At 40.8% G+C, this 15,530-nt stretch overlaps 1 protein-coding gene across 1 annotated transcript; it reads right to left on the reverse strand.

Annotated features, from left to right (window-relative positions):
* Nucleotides 1-1,013: 1,013 nt before the first annotated feature.
* On the reverse strand, nt 1,014-13,756 carry TNFRSF1B (TNF receptor superfamily member 1B). The gene is made up of 11 exons (XM_054175686.1): nt 13,219-13,756; nt 8,132-8,203; nt 7,960-8,044; nt 5,715-5,843; nt 5,122-5,271; nt 4,194-4,287; nt 3,922-4,115; nt 3,083-3,157; nt 2,698-2,735; nt 1,986-2,256; nt 1,014-1,335 (listed from the first exon to the last, which is right to left on the reverse strand). Exons 1-11 carry the CDS (start codon nt 13,270-13,272, stop codon nt 1,037-1,039), a joined length of 1,461 nt encoding a protein of 486 aa, XP_054031661.1. The 5' UTR covers nt 13,273-13,756; the 3' UTR covers nt 1,014-1,036.
* Nucleotides 13,757-15,530: the final 1,774 nt, after the last annotated feature.

The raw sequence follows: 15,530 nt of genomic DNA on the forward strand, positions 1-15,530 counted from the left end.
TCATCTGGAAGTAAAATCATCACCTAGTGCACCAGATTGTTTTTGTGGTGCAGAAGAAAGAATTTATGTCTACCTGTATGACTTCATTCAAATGTAATTCAGAAACCACATGGCAAATCTTGGTTGAATACAGATGCCACAATTGTCAGTTCAGTCACACAATTAAAATATAATTAGAGGAAATGGGATCCTAAGAATTGCCTTCCAAACCCAAAAGACACCCACTTGGTTCAAGGAGAACCTCTGATAAATTTCTGTAAGAGGTTGTTGAATCTTTAGTGCCAAGCAAGAGGTGAAGGAGAACAAGATTTTCTGGTTCTGAGGTTGGAGTCAATTCCACTTTTAATAGATTAAGACATCAAGAGAGTCCTTTCCTGAGGTCAATGGGCGTTAGCTATCTGGCATACATATTCACATGGAATACTCACTGGAACTGGGGCCTATGGTTAACCTCCGAAATGAGGTCAGAATCATATTAAATCAGGACATGAAGATGACAAACTTTAGAGCTGTCAATAAAAAATACTTCCTCCTTCAAGATAACAACTGATCTAGATTTTCTTCTCTAAAATGAAATCAACTATATACAGCTAATGAAATGCTATTCTTTAAAACTAATAGTTGTAATCTACTAAAAAAGGCTCCTGTAAACAATTTAACTCCTTGATGTACCTATGATTGATTTGAGAAGTTTGGTCCAATAATGAGCACAAGCAAGACCAGAAGACTCAGGAGAAAAAGCAAAGGCATCAATAGCCCTTTTCAAATCTGTCAAGTCTCTTCAGGCTATCAGAAAGGAAAGGGAGTAGTTGGCCATTCAGTTTAAAAGCAAAAGCAGTCCAATTCTTTTAAACTGCAAAGATCATTCTTCAGGTCAAAGCTGACAAAAGAGATTAAAACCCTCAAAGCATCAGTTCATATTCATCTGAAATTCAAGTCTCTGTAGAAATGCCACATTTAACAATGTTTATTTCAGAAGGTAAGGAGTTGTTTCATTGTATCAATCAATATACGATCTTATCATCTGTAATTTCTTTTAACTGTTTTTCATCTTCACATCTTGAATTCCTTGAGGGAACTTTGTTTCTTCCAGAAGCAAGTCTTGAGGTAAGCTGCCCTCATTTTCCACTGAGATCCGAATTTCAGTTTCATTTTTCAAGAGGTTTTCTTCTTTTGAAAGGGGAATCTTTTCCCCTGCTGGAGAATGCTTGAGAGTGTTGCCACAATCCATACTAGTTGAACTAGGCTGTTCTGGGAACTGGGAACTGCAGTCTGGACTACACACTTTAACAATACAAGTCACATTCACCTGCGTTCCTCCATTACCAGAATGTTCTGTCAAATAAACAGAAAACACATTAAACACGGAAGAATGAAAGCCAGAAGAGGATGGTTGGATTGGGAGGTGGTGGAGTTTAAGGAGCCTGTAGATGTGGCACTTCAGGATACAGATGGTGGTCATTAGTTGGGTTACAGTTGAACTCGATGTTAAGGTCTTCTCTAGCCTTAGTGATTCTGTGATTAAAGTTCAAAGAGACACTAAATATCTTCTTGCTTAATTTAGGCAAGCTGGTGGAGTTGGTGCTGTATCATCGTAGGTTTTTTTGATACCATAACTTCTGTGTGTCATCCCCAAAATAAAAAATTAATACAGAGCCCTGGCTCACAGCCAACTCCTACCCAACTGTTACTATTTCAGCTGCTTTTGACAATGCTCTTTTCTCACTGCTGCCTTTGGCACTTACTCCCACTCACAGGTAAGAGCTACCATCACACTCATCTCCTAGTCTGCAAATAATTTGTTCCCCACACACTCTACTGTCTCAGGCTGCCAAAACAATCACTTTTTCTTTTCCAAAGTTACTAAATACCTGTCTCTGAACATGAGTCTGATGTTTTATCCTGCCATTTAAATTTCTGCTAAAAAGACTCATAACTGATAATCAAATTTCAGGAGGTTCTGCATCATTATGATACATTCTTACCTGAACTTGCAGAGCTGTGTCTGTCTCCGCTGTGAAGCTTACAATGGTCTACATTTGAATGTTGCTGCTGAAATCCTTCTGTTGCTTTCTTTCCATTGTTGTTGCTACTTATTACAGTGACTCTTGCAGATCCGGTTGAATTATTTGGGGAGCTACTGATGGATCCAGACGTTTCCAAGAGATGATGTTCCTCCTGCTCAGAACTGCTGGAGTTTTGCAATCCTGTGTTTCTTACTTTTTTGTCATGCTCTTTTTCTGTAGGGGAAGAAGACTGGAAGATTGGCAGAGAAATGTGTATCATTAATCCTGTTAAACAAACACTAACAAAGAACTGGTCAGGACTTAGCTAAAGAAACCACTGGTAATATCCACTTGCATAGCGATGGCTCATGGTGTTCAACAAAATGAACCCTTCTCCTGAAGGCACCTGCAGTACTTCATAGACTACCCAGGGAAAAAGACTCCTAAATCCCATCTGCTGAACCAGAGCTGTGTGTTACTGCTAATAGTGCCTAACATAGTAAAGATGGCACATTATGTGGGTTAGATAAGGGACAGCTTGCACTCTAGCTTGGGGACCAAACCACCCCATTCTCATTCCTGTGGTACTTCTGCTGTGTAGTTTTCTTCTACTTGTAATTTGGAGGGGTACCTGATTTCTGTGCAACTGCTAAAGAAATGGAGAAGGTGAAAAGAAAGGAGTGACACTCACCAAATCTGCTTTTGTAGTTGGGGGAGAGCACACAGGGGCTGCAGGGGAGAAAAGACAATTCATCAGCACCCAAATTTGTTTGCTCAGTCTGCTCTCTTAACTCACCTGACTGATATGCTCTGCTCCTGGAATGAGGTGACTTAAATGTAAGTAACTGCCTTGTCCTCTTGAAAAAAGATAAACTAACTCATATGTTATTAAAGACAAAAGAATCTCCACATTAGTGGAAATTCATCCATATCCAGCCACCAGAACAGCCTTGAAGAGAGATAGCATCTTCTAACACACTAATGTCAGTTAACCACTGGGCTCAAATCAGCAGGAAATAGGGTCATGCTCATTCCAGTATCTACAGATCTGCTTGTTTTCACTTCATGAACCTTACCTTTCTTTTTGGAGACTAAGCAGAATCCCAAACCAGCAATTATCAAGACCAATAACAATGGCCCTGCTACTGATCCTGAAAATAAAAAAAGATAAATTCTTTAGCAGGTTGATCTGACAAAAAAAAAAAATCTAATTCAAAAGAGGTAAGTTTTGCAGTTTTCCTGGTTTTGACTACGGAAGCTAAATTTAGAAGTATCAGCTGTGTCTGACATTCACATGTGATGCCTCTATTCTCAGACATCAAAGTCTCATTTCAGTCTCTGCCACTTCATAAAATTTGATTCTTCCTGTCCTGAAAAGTGAGGACAGACTTTTGGTTTCAGTCACAAATATATCTTTCCAGGCTAACAAGTTTATTAACTACAAGGCTAGACAGCCCAGAAAGCTCCTAAACACACAGACTTTATGGACAGGTTGTGAAGAGGAGAGAATACATCCACACTTGTCAAGGCTATGAGGACTTCTTGTCTCAGGAAATCCTCACAGAAGTCTCCAGAGACCAGGATGTTTATGAAGTCAGGTTTGCCTCAGTCCAGAATCTAAGATACAACCTCTTCTCCCAGCTCCTCATGGCAGCAATTCTCAGGAAATGCCTTGCATGGTCTAGTTTGGGCTTTTTTAGAAATATTTCTAGATTTACAAGGACTGTGGAATGCACTCTGGCAGTGCAAATGCATAGGTTAAAAACACAACTCACTCCAAGTAGTGTCATACTGAATTCTTCCATCTTAGGTTCTGTTTGGGTATAGTTAATTTGTTGTGGTAAGAAACTGAGAACTAAATGTCAACTTGTTCCCTATGCAGACAAGAATGACTTTAAATGGGTTAATAGCTCACCAATGATATGAGACATCTCAGGTACAGAGTTTAAAATGACAGGTCGAGTTATTATTTGAGGCTGATTGGAAGCTGAGCTTTGGGTCAGGAGCAGGTTCAAAATAGTGTGAGGTAGAGCTGTGGCAACTGCTGTTCTCGAGTCACTGCAAACAGTGTCATTGATGCTGCTTCCAGGAACTGCCACTGATTTACAACTGCAAGGAGCAAAATGAGATGTTAGGAAAGAAAGCAACTCTGTGCACAGTTAGGGTTAGACTGAAACACTGACTTACACTGTGTGTGGTATACAGCTGGTAGCGTAAGATTCCTCACGTGAAAAAGTGCCAGGAGGACAAGGTTTACACTCTGTGTCTGTGCTATCTGTCCCTTCAAACAGAGAAAAATATCCAGTTAGTCATCTAGTGAGAAACAAGAATGAATAAGCAAGGTCTGTGGTACAGATCTGGGAAGTGATAGAGAGGCAGTACACAAAATACAGTTTGCAACTGCTATGGGAGAGATTTGTTTGAAACATCCAACCCAAACAAACACCTGAAATTTAATCAGCTGTTAGTCTGGTTCCCTTGATAGTAAAAACCCACCAAGAGTTTAAAATGTGGCACTGCAGAAAAAGTGGAGGTTTTTCACCAGTCCCTGAGGACTGACCACCCATTCCACTCTGCAGAAGTTCTGTATCTTTCCTAATTATGCTTATTTTCTTAAAAATACACAGTGTTCCACCTCTTTGGATATTATTTATCATCTGGAGACAGCTACATTATCAGTGGTGAATTTCATCAGCTAATAGCAACAGATGAATTCTGCAGGACACCAAGAAGTCATCATTATTTACTGTAAACAAAATTTAACCTGAAGCCCCATTTCAAGGATTTAAGGAGGAACTAAGAGGTCTTGAATCTAAATCACCTGTTAGAGAATAAATCACACAGTAGAGCAACAAAGATGAAATTAGATTGGGGAAATTTATCATATATGGTGGTAACAGACTAAAGGATGTTCTCCCTTTGGAGATGCCTCTTGAGAATAGTTGCACTAATTACTGCCTACCTGCTAAGATAAAGCTGTCACTGAAAAGAATGCATAACTGTATCACTGTAATTTACTGAGTTGGAGGCAGATTCAGAAATATTTGTGGGCTATTAATGCAAAAAATAACCCTCTTCATGTGGTAAAACTCCTGTGTGCTCAGATTGAAATTACCTCTCCTGGAAACTCGGTAACCTTTTCCACATTTGCTGTGCACTTGACATATTTTGCAGTCCTCAGATATTTTCAAAATGCACCACTCATTGGGTGGGCAGCTACAGATTCTGTCCTGTGACCTTGTGCATGCTTGACTCTGCACAAATCCTGGTTTTAAAACAAGAATAAAGCAAGATGGTATTAGCAACATTTACAATCATAGCCTGCAACGTTTCAAGTGGATATGAGATTATGTTCAAACACCACAATGTTACAGCTTCTGGCTAGTACACCCTCTTGAAACAAATATCTTATATGCTCCAACATCTACATTTGCAGAAGTGGTTCCTCTCTCTAGGAAAAGAGAAATTTGCATCTGTATAATGCACACTTGAAACTCTGGACCTGCAGTTGCATTCTATGGTTATTATAATCACAAATATGCACATCTGGAGGCCATACTAAGATTTGTAGCTTATGCTGATCATGCAACTGCATTAAAGTGATTGGAGACCTTACTACAGACATTTTCATACTGTAATTGACCAGCTTTGGAGCTGCTTGAGCTGGCTGTTAGAGTCACAGATGCCTCTTTAATAATTCAAACCTACCTTTCCTGCAGGGTGGTGAGCAGGCAAAGCACTGAGGAGATTGATTCCAAACTGCTGTATAGGTATTGGGTCTACAGGGACTGCACTTTGTGTCCGCTGTGTGACTGCAGCGCTCTGTTCTATATTCACCTATTCAAAACAAACCAGAGAAAGCATCTCATTGGTGAAAAACACTAGAAAACATTTAAGCTTAGTTTCATTCTTAGCTGTAGAAACTCCTTCCCTTCTCAGCCACTGTCAGATTGGTTAAGGTATACCAAGCAAATCTTCATTTAAAGAAGGACTGCATGTTTACACAGGGAAATTCTGATTTCTTTTGTGCTATTCATGTTTAACCCCTTTTCTTACATTCAGTTCAGTGGATTCCAGCCATGTTCAAAACAGGGTGGCCTCTATCCTGAACAAAACCCCTCAGCACACTTAGATGCAACTACCATAGTACATAAACCAAACTTTTTACCCACATAAGATCTGTGTTTTGTGGTGAAACACAGGATAGTGTTTCATGCTGAAAGTCAGCTGTGTGCTAGAATGATGTGTCTGGGTGAGGCCCTGACTACCTTTACAGGCAGCAAGTGAAGAAGGCATAACAAAGTATTATCACAAACAGACCTGAGCTAGAACTTCATCACTTGTCACTCTTGAAGGAACACAGGCTCACACTTTTTCCTTCACCCCTTCAGCCAGCCCGATCATTGTCAGTCAGTCCTAACAGATCTAAGCAAGGAGCTCCTGAAGCCATTGGCATCCCACACAAAATCAAAAGTTACCAAAGGTCATTTCCCCAATGTCTCTCAGAAGCAAAAGAGTTTATTGCAGTGGTGGGAATAAGCAAATGGGAGCTCCAACATGGAAGAGGGAAAACACCTCAGTTGTCATTGCTTTAAAGAAGGAAGAAGACAGAAGTCAATGTCTCATATCCTGTACAGAAATATCCAGGAAAACATACTCAGAAAGCAGAAATAACACTAAGAGAGTCATTGGAGCTCCTTGGAGAATCTCTGCAATTCAAAAGAAGGGGCCCTGGAAGTGAGCCATAGAAACTATTTCCAAAGACTTACTGGCAGCTTAAAGATTCTTATCTTCCACATCCTGCTAATGATTTAAGCTTCAATGTTTGATAAATTCCAGTAAAAAAAAAATTCAGATTCATAAAAGTAAAGATTTTAGACTTCCTACAGCGAGTCCAGAGTTCATTCACCCAAAAAATTAAGACTAATGAGATGCAGACTGATTCCACACGAGAATAAAGGTTTCATCTGTGAATTATCATCTTTCATCTGCTGTGTTTTTACCAAAGGAAGTTTGTCAGATCTATCTAGACATTTGCAGTTAATTCAAGCAACTGTGGCTGCTTCAGCATAAACTGATTTCCTGTCTGAACTTCCGGATGTCTCTGAAAAGAATTCAGCATTCATGGAGACAAGTTTTGTTAGCTAAGCACGTGATGACAAAAAGTTGGCAGTTTTTTGCTGTGTCTGATGGAAAAATATGATGGCAGCTTGCTGCAAAAATTCTGTTATGAAAATCTTCAAATGGCATTACTACCCACAAAAAAACAAACCCACGCTCCCACGCTTCTGCAGTCAACAACTTCTGCTAACAAAAGATCACTAATAATTATCACAGGAGCATAAGACATCACATCTCAAAGCAGATCGCTTCTATAAGCTTGTACCCAGTCTCTGATGGTCGTCTGGAGTGTCTCATTTACAGTAAAAGACAACAAAAACTCCCTTCATGAACAAATATAGGTTAACCTGTCCAACAGAAAACCCCTTATATAAGGGATATTATCAAAGTACAGAAACTATGCTCTCCCCAAAACCTTGGTTTACAACATATTTGTTATTAGTGGGCTTGGGTCTGAGATGTGTTGTCTGATTTTTGTCATTCCCTTTGTGAGCTGTTGCAATGTTGATTTAAACATACTTTCATCAAAACACCAAGCAAAGCTGTGCTACTGAGAGGTCAGCAGCCTACCTTCTGATAGGCCCCAGGCAAGTTGAGGTTGTAAGAGAATTCCACTTCTGATGGACTATGGGTCTCTTTTACAGATAATTTTACAGTCAGAGCATTTTATTGTCATCCAGCTAGAGTGCAATGCAACGGGAAAAATCTGATCTGGTTTTATACATCTGATGCTCCTCAGAGGTATATAAAAAGATTAATCAAAATGTAATATGTTCATCTGAAAACTGACTGAATTTGGCTGTGTGAGGAACTAGTTTGATTTATAACCTACCTGGAGGGCACCGGCTGCAGCATTTATTAAGTCCTTCATCATAGAATTCAGTGCTGGGATTTTTGCATTGTGCAGACTGTAGTTTCTAGGAGAAATTAATGGAAAAATTATGAGTCACAAATCTAATCTGACCCTAGAGACTCGAAGGAGACAAAGACTTAAAGATCAGTACCATTATAACCACCTTCCTTTCCAAGACACTGATATAGGTCTGATGAAACAGAAAGCGGCAGATGCTAAAAAGCTGAAGGAGAATGCACAGCTTATAAGCTACTTGAGACCATTTAGAGGCTCCTCTGCTATTCTAACATCTGTCACTTACCTCATATAGCAGGTCAAATGCAGAAGAAACTGTCATGAAATACAGTGTACCTAATTTTCTGCTCACACCAAATTCATTGAGCACTGCTCAATGAATTTAAGGAACAAGTGTCAAAATATCTGAGGACCTGCTATCTGTTTTCAAAGAGAGAAATACACTCATCCCAAGGAAAAAGGCTACTGCTAGGTAGTGCAAGTGTAGGAGTTTCCTGCTAGATCAGAAAGATGCAGCTCTAAAAGTGTCTGACACTGCTCAGTTTTCTGCAGTCTAAAGAGACTGCTCCATACACAATCTACACACATTTAGAGAAGTACATTTAAAGTATTATTAAAAGAGAAATCAAAACAGGAAGGACCTCTTTGGAAGCCAGTAATGAAAACATCCTTCCTCCTTACTGAAAATACTTGCAGATTATCTATTGTGTCTTCACATTACTGACAAAGTCCACTTACACTTCCCACTCTCATCAACTGCTGAAACATTTTCTTATGTGGCTTGTTGAAATAATTTTCCACTGTATATCAGAAACAGGATCTCACCCACCAACTCAATGGGCAGTGTCAAAATGAACCTTTCCTGAAAATGTGAAGGCCAAGAAACACCTTCTTGAGTTCAATGTTCATTAAAGAAACGGAAGGAAACTTTCAGCAGAAGTTTCACTGCTCCTCTTTAAAACCTGTGAAAGCTGGGAATGCTGCCCAGAGATGAAAACAATTCTGATCTCTTCTGATCAGTCAGTTGAGTCAGAGACTCAAAACCAGGGAGACTGGGGGTGGGTTTTACCAATACCAGTCCCATTCTTTCAAAGCCAGATCAGCAAGAAACTGGCAAGTAGCAAACTGAAGAATAAACTTCAAAGATGCTTTTAACAGGCTAGAAACTGTGATGGGGTGGGGAAGGATGATCCCAAAAGAGAAGAACATTCCCCTTAAACACTAGAGCAGGTGAATGAAGAAACAGCAGCTGAGCACAAGCTGCATTTTTCTGTTCTTTTGATGAGAAGAAAGGCAGCTTTGCAGGAACCGTGATACAGCCTTAGATATCTACTTTGGCCTCCAGTTTTACTTTCCAGTACTGAAGGCTTATTTAAAGGGAGATTGCACAAGGATTGAAGATTTTGAAGCAAAACCAGCTTCAACATTATCAGTTTAATCATTATTACTGAGAATAACAACCAATTCCAAAAGAAAAACAAGGCTTTTCCATGTCTTCTAGCTTCAGTAGTAACTGTGGACTTGGTATAACACCCTCACGGGATGGGCAACAATAAATTGCACACTTGCAAATGTGAGCTGACACTAAAACCTGATGAAGGAGAAGAGCTTTGCTCTCATCAGAAGTATTTTACATTTAAGCTACTTGTTTATTAAAAGAGGAAAGATCAAGTGTTGTCACCCCATTTTGATCAACTTCATCAAAACAAGCACTTGAGAGTCTTTTTACATCATAAAACTTCACTGCAAGACCAGACACAGGGAAAAAAAAAAAAAAAAAAAAAAAGAAAGAAGAAATTCAATAAACTGCATCACAAATCCTAGTGCTGGAGAGGCTTGCCAGCAAAAACTGTTCTTATCCTCTTGCATTGTCTGTTAAAAATACTGCCCTGTGAGTTAAAGACACAAGAAAACATGTTGGTTGCTGGGTTCACATCTATTTCTCTTAAGTTGTGCTTGATACCATCCCCCTGAAATTTTATCTGATGAGCCTTGGTTCTGAGGAACACAAAATCGACAATTTCCTGCCAACTGTCTTCAAAGAACATTATGGGAAGCAAAAAGGGACTTGTAACTCACTTAGACACAATTTGTATACATGCACAAGCTCAACTTTATTTGCACTGGAAGCAGGCCATTCATTTCAGCAGTTCCTTCCAATGTAAACTACTTTAATCAGATCTGCCAAGGCCAGAAGTTAAATCCCCTACTTTGTCATAGAAAGCATAGACTTCTTACTTGGTATAAAACTTTTCCTAGATTTCTTGGCTACAAGAAGATCCCAGTTTTCTACCCATCTCACCCATTATATGGTCTGAGCTGGGCTACTTTGGACTTAGAGATTGATGAGTAGGGGCCAGACTCTATTCCACAATCTTTGTATTTTGTTACTGTATATCTCCTGTATTCCCTAATGCTGTCTTCTGCTTTCACTGGGGTGTGGTGTTTCATAAGCAGATCATGTGAAGGAAAACTAACCTGATGCTGCCTCTTTTGCATTATAGCTTTGGAACTTCTCCGTTCGGGTAGGGGTGTCTAAGAGCAGCAGACTTTTAAGATATTTATACAGGCAAAATGAAGATTTTGGAAGACTTCATTTAATTTGACAGGTACAGGTAAAATGTCTCATCTATCTAACTGCAGAGGGACAAACCTTATTAAACATGAAGTTTGGTCTAGCTCTATCAAATTAAGAAATATATTTTGGCACGAAATGGGTAAACAATGCTTGCATTTGACCATACAACTCATTAGGGACACTTTTGCAATGCCTGTGTATTAAGCAATAACTAAGAAGTTACATGAAAAAAGTCAGTGACTTAAGAGTCTCTTGCCAGACATCCTGCATTGTCTGAATCATTTTCCCATCTGCACTCAGACACCCAGTAGAGAGAGAGGTGACCTAATTTATCACTGGAGAGGAGTGGGCTAACAGCAGCCTCCATTCCAATGGAGGGATTGGTCAAGAATGTGGTGAGTTGAAATTACCTACTCTTCTATATCCACATGCACAAGTGTTTCTAAAATTCCCTATATCCTACTTGCTGCCAGCTAAAACCAGCAGAGAACATGCCTGTATCTCATGATCTTCAGGCATCCAGTTCAGTCTGTGCTGTGTGGAGCAGCACTAGTGAAGGGCCTGTGGGATGTCCCTTCCCAGGTGTTCAGAGGCCAATGACATATGAGAACCTAACATCTGTACTGAAGTTGAGCACGAGTCATGCAATGCAAAAGAAGAATTGGATTCAGACTTCTTTCAGATTAGAAGGGCTTGATACAATACACCAACCTGGCTCTACCTCTTGGTGGGGAAGTCCAGGTCTCAACTACTAACAGCACATCACAATGTAATGCATTCCCTGTAGGCAAAATATTAATTAGAATGAACATAATTTCTCTTAATTCCTGCCTTACAGCCTGCTGCTGTATTCTTGGACTTTGTGTGCAATTAAATTTAAGTATCTTGCATAACAGAACTAAAAGATTAATCTCTCTATATATTAATCCATTCACACAACATTCATTTTCACTCGAGGAGGCCATTTAAACAAAGATATTTAAGCAGATCTTTTAATCTCAGGTCACATGTCTACATTTTTATTGCTCTGCTTTCCATTTTTATTGGTTCTTTTTTCACACAGTTGCCTTCTTCCAATTTAAGCTGTCAAACAAAGGAGTCTGAAGAGGAACTATATCTAGCATGTAATGTTCTTCACGCACATAAAACCACAATGAAGTCACCAAAGACTCTGACACAGAACTCTGTTTCTATGGAAAGACCTTGGGGTATAAAGCTACTGTCTGCTGAGCTACCAAACCTGCTGAAGACAGGAAAACCCAAAATTCTGTGTAAAATAAGTAATTCTGAGGAAGATTAGTTATTAGCTAATGGCAAGTCTCCCCAAAATCAACTGGAGCTGCATTAGATGGTACCAAGTAAAATCATAAAGTTTATTTTAAAGCTGTTTTCCTGCAGATATCTAAGATGAGGGGTCTGTTAATCCCATCCAACACTGCATTTTACTTCTGTAAAGCAGCCATCCTTGTATTGCCAATCAGATATACAACCCATGTTCCCCCTGAGAAAACAGTATCCTTTTGCTACCTGTTAGGGATTCTACTTCATTGCCACTCACCACCCTAAGATGCAAACATTGTCCCAGGAGAAGCTGGCAGGAGGCTGTGTAGAATATAGAAGCTACTTGCAAACTGCAGAAATCAGAGAAGCAAGTCAAAGTCTGTAGGAAGCCAGAGTATGTTTAATTACAAGTGTATTTGGCAACACACATGGAGCAGGAATACCAGCTCTTCTATTTCAAAACTTCAGGCTTATGGATTCAAAAGCTGGTCTGTCTTCCCAAAGGCTGTCCTAATAAAAGATATTATCCACTAAACCGAGATCTGACACTGACAGTAACAGGCACTGTCAAAGACCATGAACCAAAAAGTCCAGTAAAAATATTCACAATCCAGGACAGTGTATAGTCAGATGGAAAGTACTATCACTCTACTGGAAGAGCATAAATACGATCCAAGTCAAACACAGCCCATTAAGCTCTTTGGTTTAAAGAGGTAAAAGCTTTAATTGCCAAACAGTGGCACCGCTGTATGTAACAGACAACGACCACAGCTGCACCATGCTGGGGTTAGATGTAAATTCAAGGGCTTTTCTATGTAAATTTACAAGAGTTTTAGGGATCCAACAGAGCAGGACCGGCTCTTCCTCGTTCAAACACAGACAGATTTACACTCTGCACTTGCCACGACACTCACAGTGTTTGCAAATATTCGAACAAGCCTGAAAAAGCAACCCATTTCCAGCGACAATCTAGGAAAAAAACATTAGTCGTTGCTTTGGGAAGATAGGAAATAACGACAGTAAATGGGAGCAGGGTGAGCTTTAAAGAAATCTTAAGTATGGGACTGGAGGTTCCTCCAGAGATCACACAGAATTCAGCACAAGCAACATCTCCGGGGGCTGCAGGAGCAGTGAAACGCTGCCCTCTCTCATCCCACCCCTACAAGAACCCCAGTAAAGCGCCGCCCGCTCGCACCCCACCCCTAGAAGCACTTCAGTAAAGCGCTGTCCGCTCGCATGGCTCCTCGACGGTCACCAGCAGCACTCTCACTATACCGCCGTGCCCGTCCCAGCAACCACTCGGTCTAGCAGAGCTGGGCAGCTCCCCGCCTGCCTCCCGGCCCTGCAGGGCTCCCCGCACTCACCCGACCGCCCGCAGCCTGCAGGAGCGCGACCAGCAGCGCCCAGCGCAGCCCCATCCCGCTGCCAAGTGAGGCGGGGGCGGTCCCGGCCCCCGTTCAGCTCCGGGGGATCCGCCCCACGGCGGGCGCGGCCGCTGTCAGCATGGGCAACTTCGGGGGAGATTGCTGCTGATGGATGGACCGAAGAGGGACTTCAGTGGCTCAGACCCTCGGCAGGTGTAAAGCGGCTCTGCGGTCTGGACTCCTTAGCCCCCAGAGGTGACCTTTGCCTTGGCTGCTCTTTAGCCTTAACACCCCCCGTATTCACTCACACGTTTCTTGAACATGCTGCCAGCATGGTTCAGAGAGACCTTAACCTACTTTCAGACCTGCCCTGCTCTAAGCAAAGCTCCAGTCGATCAATGGCTTCACAAGCTCTCGATGTCTCTCTTCCAAAAATACTTTTTCTGCAGCTGGTGTATGCACTGAAACTGTGAACAATGAAACATTGACAGGCAAGAAGAATGTGGGAATGGCTTAAAATCCATGCACTTTTTAGTTCAAAGATTAAACCAACCAACTAAACACATCTAGCAGGTTGCAGTGCATGTGAATCACCTAGAAAGATGGTCCAGTAACAAAGATTTCTCTGGTTATAGATTAATACACAGTTAGCTCTCACTGCAGAACAGCCCTCAGCAATCACAGCCAGGTGAGCAGTTTGCGATGCACAAGTCTCTGTTCTCCACAATGAAACAGAAGTTACGCACTGGAAAACATTGCACTGCCGTGACTGGAAGTGAGGAAAGGGTGACCAGTACTTGTCCTACACAGGTTTTTGTTTCTTCCTTGTGTTTTATGTCAGTACTTGGTGACTTGACCTTCTGTTGCACAACAAGCACTTAAAGCAAAAAAAAAGTTAATTCTGTTTCCTTCTTCACCTCATGTAACAGTTGCTGTCATGGCAAGACTGATAATCAAGTGAAATTTGGATCTGAGCAGCAGGAGCAGCTTGTGAATGACACAAAGCAAGTACAAACACAGAAGCACGCAGAGAGGATTCAGTCTTCAAGGCTCAGTAGGTGGATTAAAAATATACAGCGGCAGCAGCTGGTTTTAGGAATTACTTTATGTTCTGGACTTGCAGAGAAGAGTGGAATTCAAGAAGTAATAACACCACTTGATATTACAACCAGGTTTCAAATGTACTACAGGTAGATGAAAGTCAGTGATTAGATCCCATAATGCTGAGACTCTCCCACTTAATCTCTGGGGCTGTGGTTCAAGGAAAGTATGAATTTCTATGGATTTGTTTCTTCAGTCACAAAATCTTGATAACATAACTCCCCTCATTTGTGAGATTTAATGGATAAACAAGACCCAGTGGCCCTACTCCATGTAGACTTTCAAAAAGCATTTGATGAGGTTGCACACCGAAGGTGGTGGGAAAAAGTCACAGGATTGGAGCAAAGATAATTTGATGAGTTTGCTAAAAGGTTACAGGATATGAAAATGATGGCTGTGTAAAAGGCAGGAAGGAAAGAGCACAGCATAATAATAATTGTTCAGACAAGGATTAGTGGGGCCAATTCTATTCAGTATCTTCATGAATAATCTGGAGAAAAGATCACCCACACAGTGAAGGCAATACCAAATTTCTCCAGAAGGCAAATAAAGCCAGAAGGAGCTCAGAAAAATTTGGCAGATGAGTATCTACATCAATAAACACAAGGCAATACATTCAGGGGGAAATAATCTAAATCATCTAGCAGCTATCACTCAGAAAAACCATCTTGGAGTCATACATGATGGTTCTCTAAACCCATCTGCCTAATGTGCAGGGGCAGCCAAAAAAAAGCAAACAAAATGGTGGGCATCATCTAGAGAGAACAAAATAGAAAGCATAATTTTGTCAGCACTTAAAACCTTGGGCCACCCTTCTTCAGTGCAGTGCATGGTCCTGGCCTCCAGATGTCCAGAAGAAGAAAGTAGTGAAGTTAGAGAAGATGTGGAAGAGGACAACTGAAATAATCAAGGCAGTGAAGCATGTAATTTACACAACAAACACAAAAAGATGGGAACTCAGCTTGGAGGCTGAGGAGGATACAACCAAGAATTGTAAAGGCAACGCATCTTTAGTCAGTGAAGGGTCGCTGTCTCTAACCTGTTGCTTATGGAGGAAATGACATGAAGTGCTTAGGGAGGAAATTCAAAAGATCTAATTAAAAATAATGTCAGTGTGGATAACTGCTAAAGGCTGAGACAAACTAGTCAACATCCTCAATCCAGTTGTGAGGAATGCAAATGGCAGACATCAACCAGGCTCAGGTGCTCTT

Source organism: Dryobates pubescens, chromosome 33, assembly GCF_014839835.1.
Source record: "Dryobates pubescens isolate bDryPub1 chromosome 33, bDryPub1.pri, whole genome shotgun sequence".
Lineage (NCBI taxonomy): Eukaryota > Metazoa > Chordata > Aves > Piciformes > Picidae > Dryobates > Dryobates pubescens.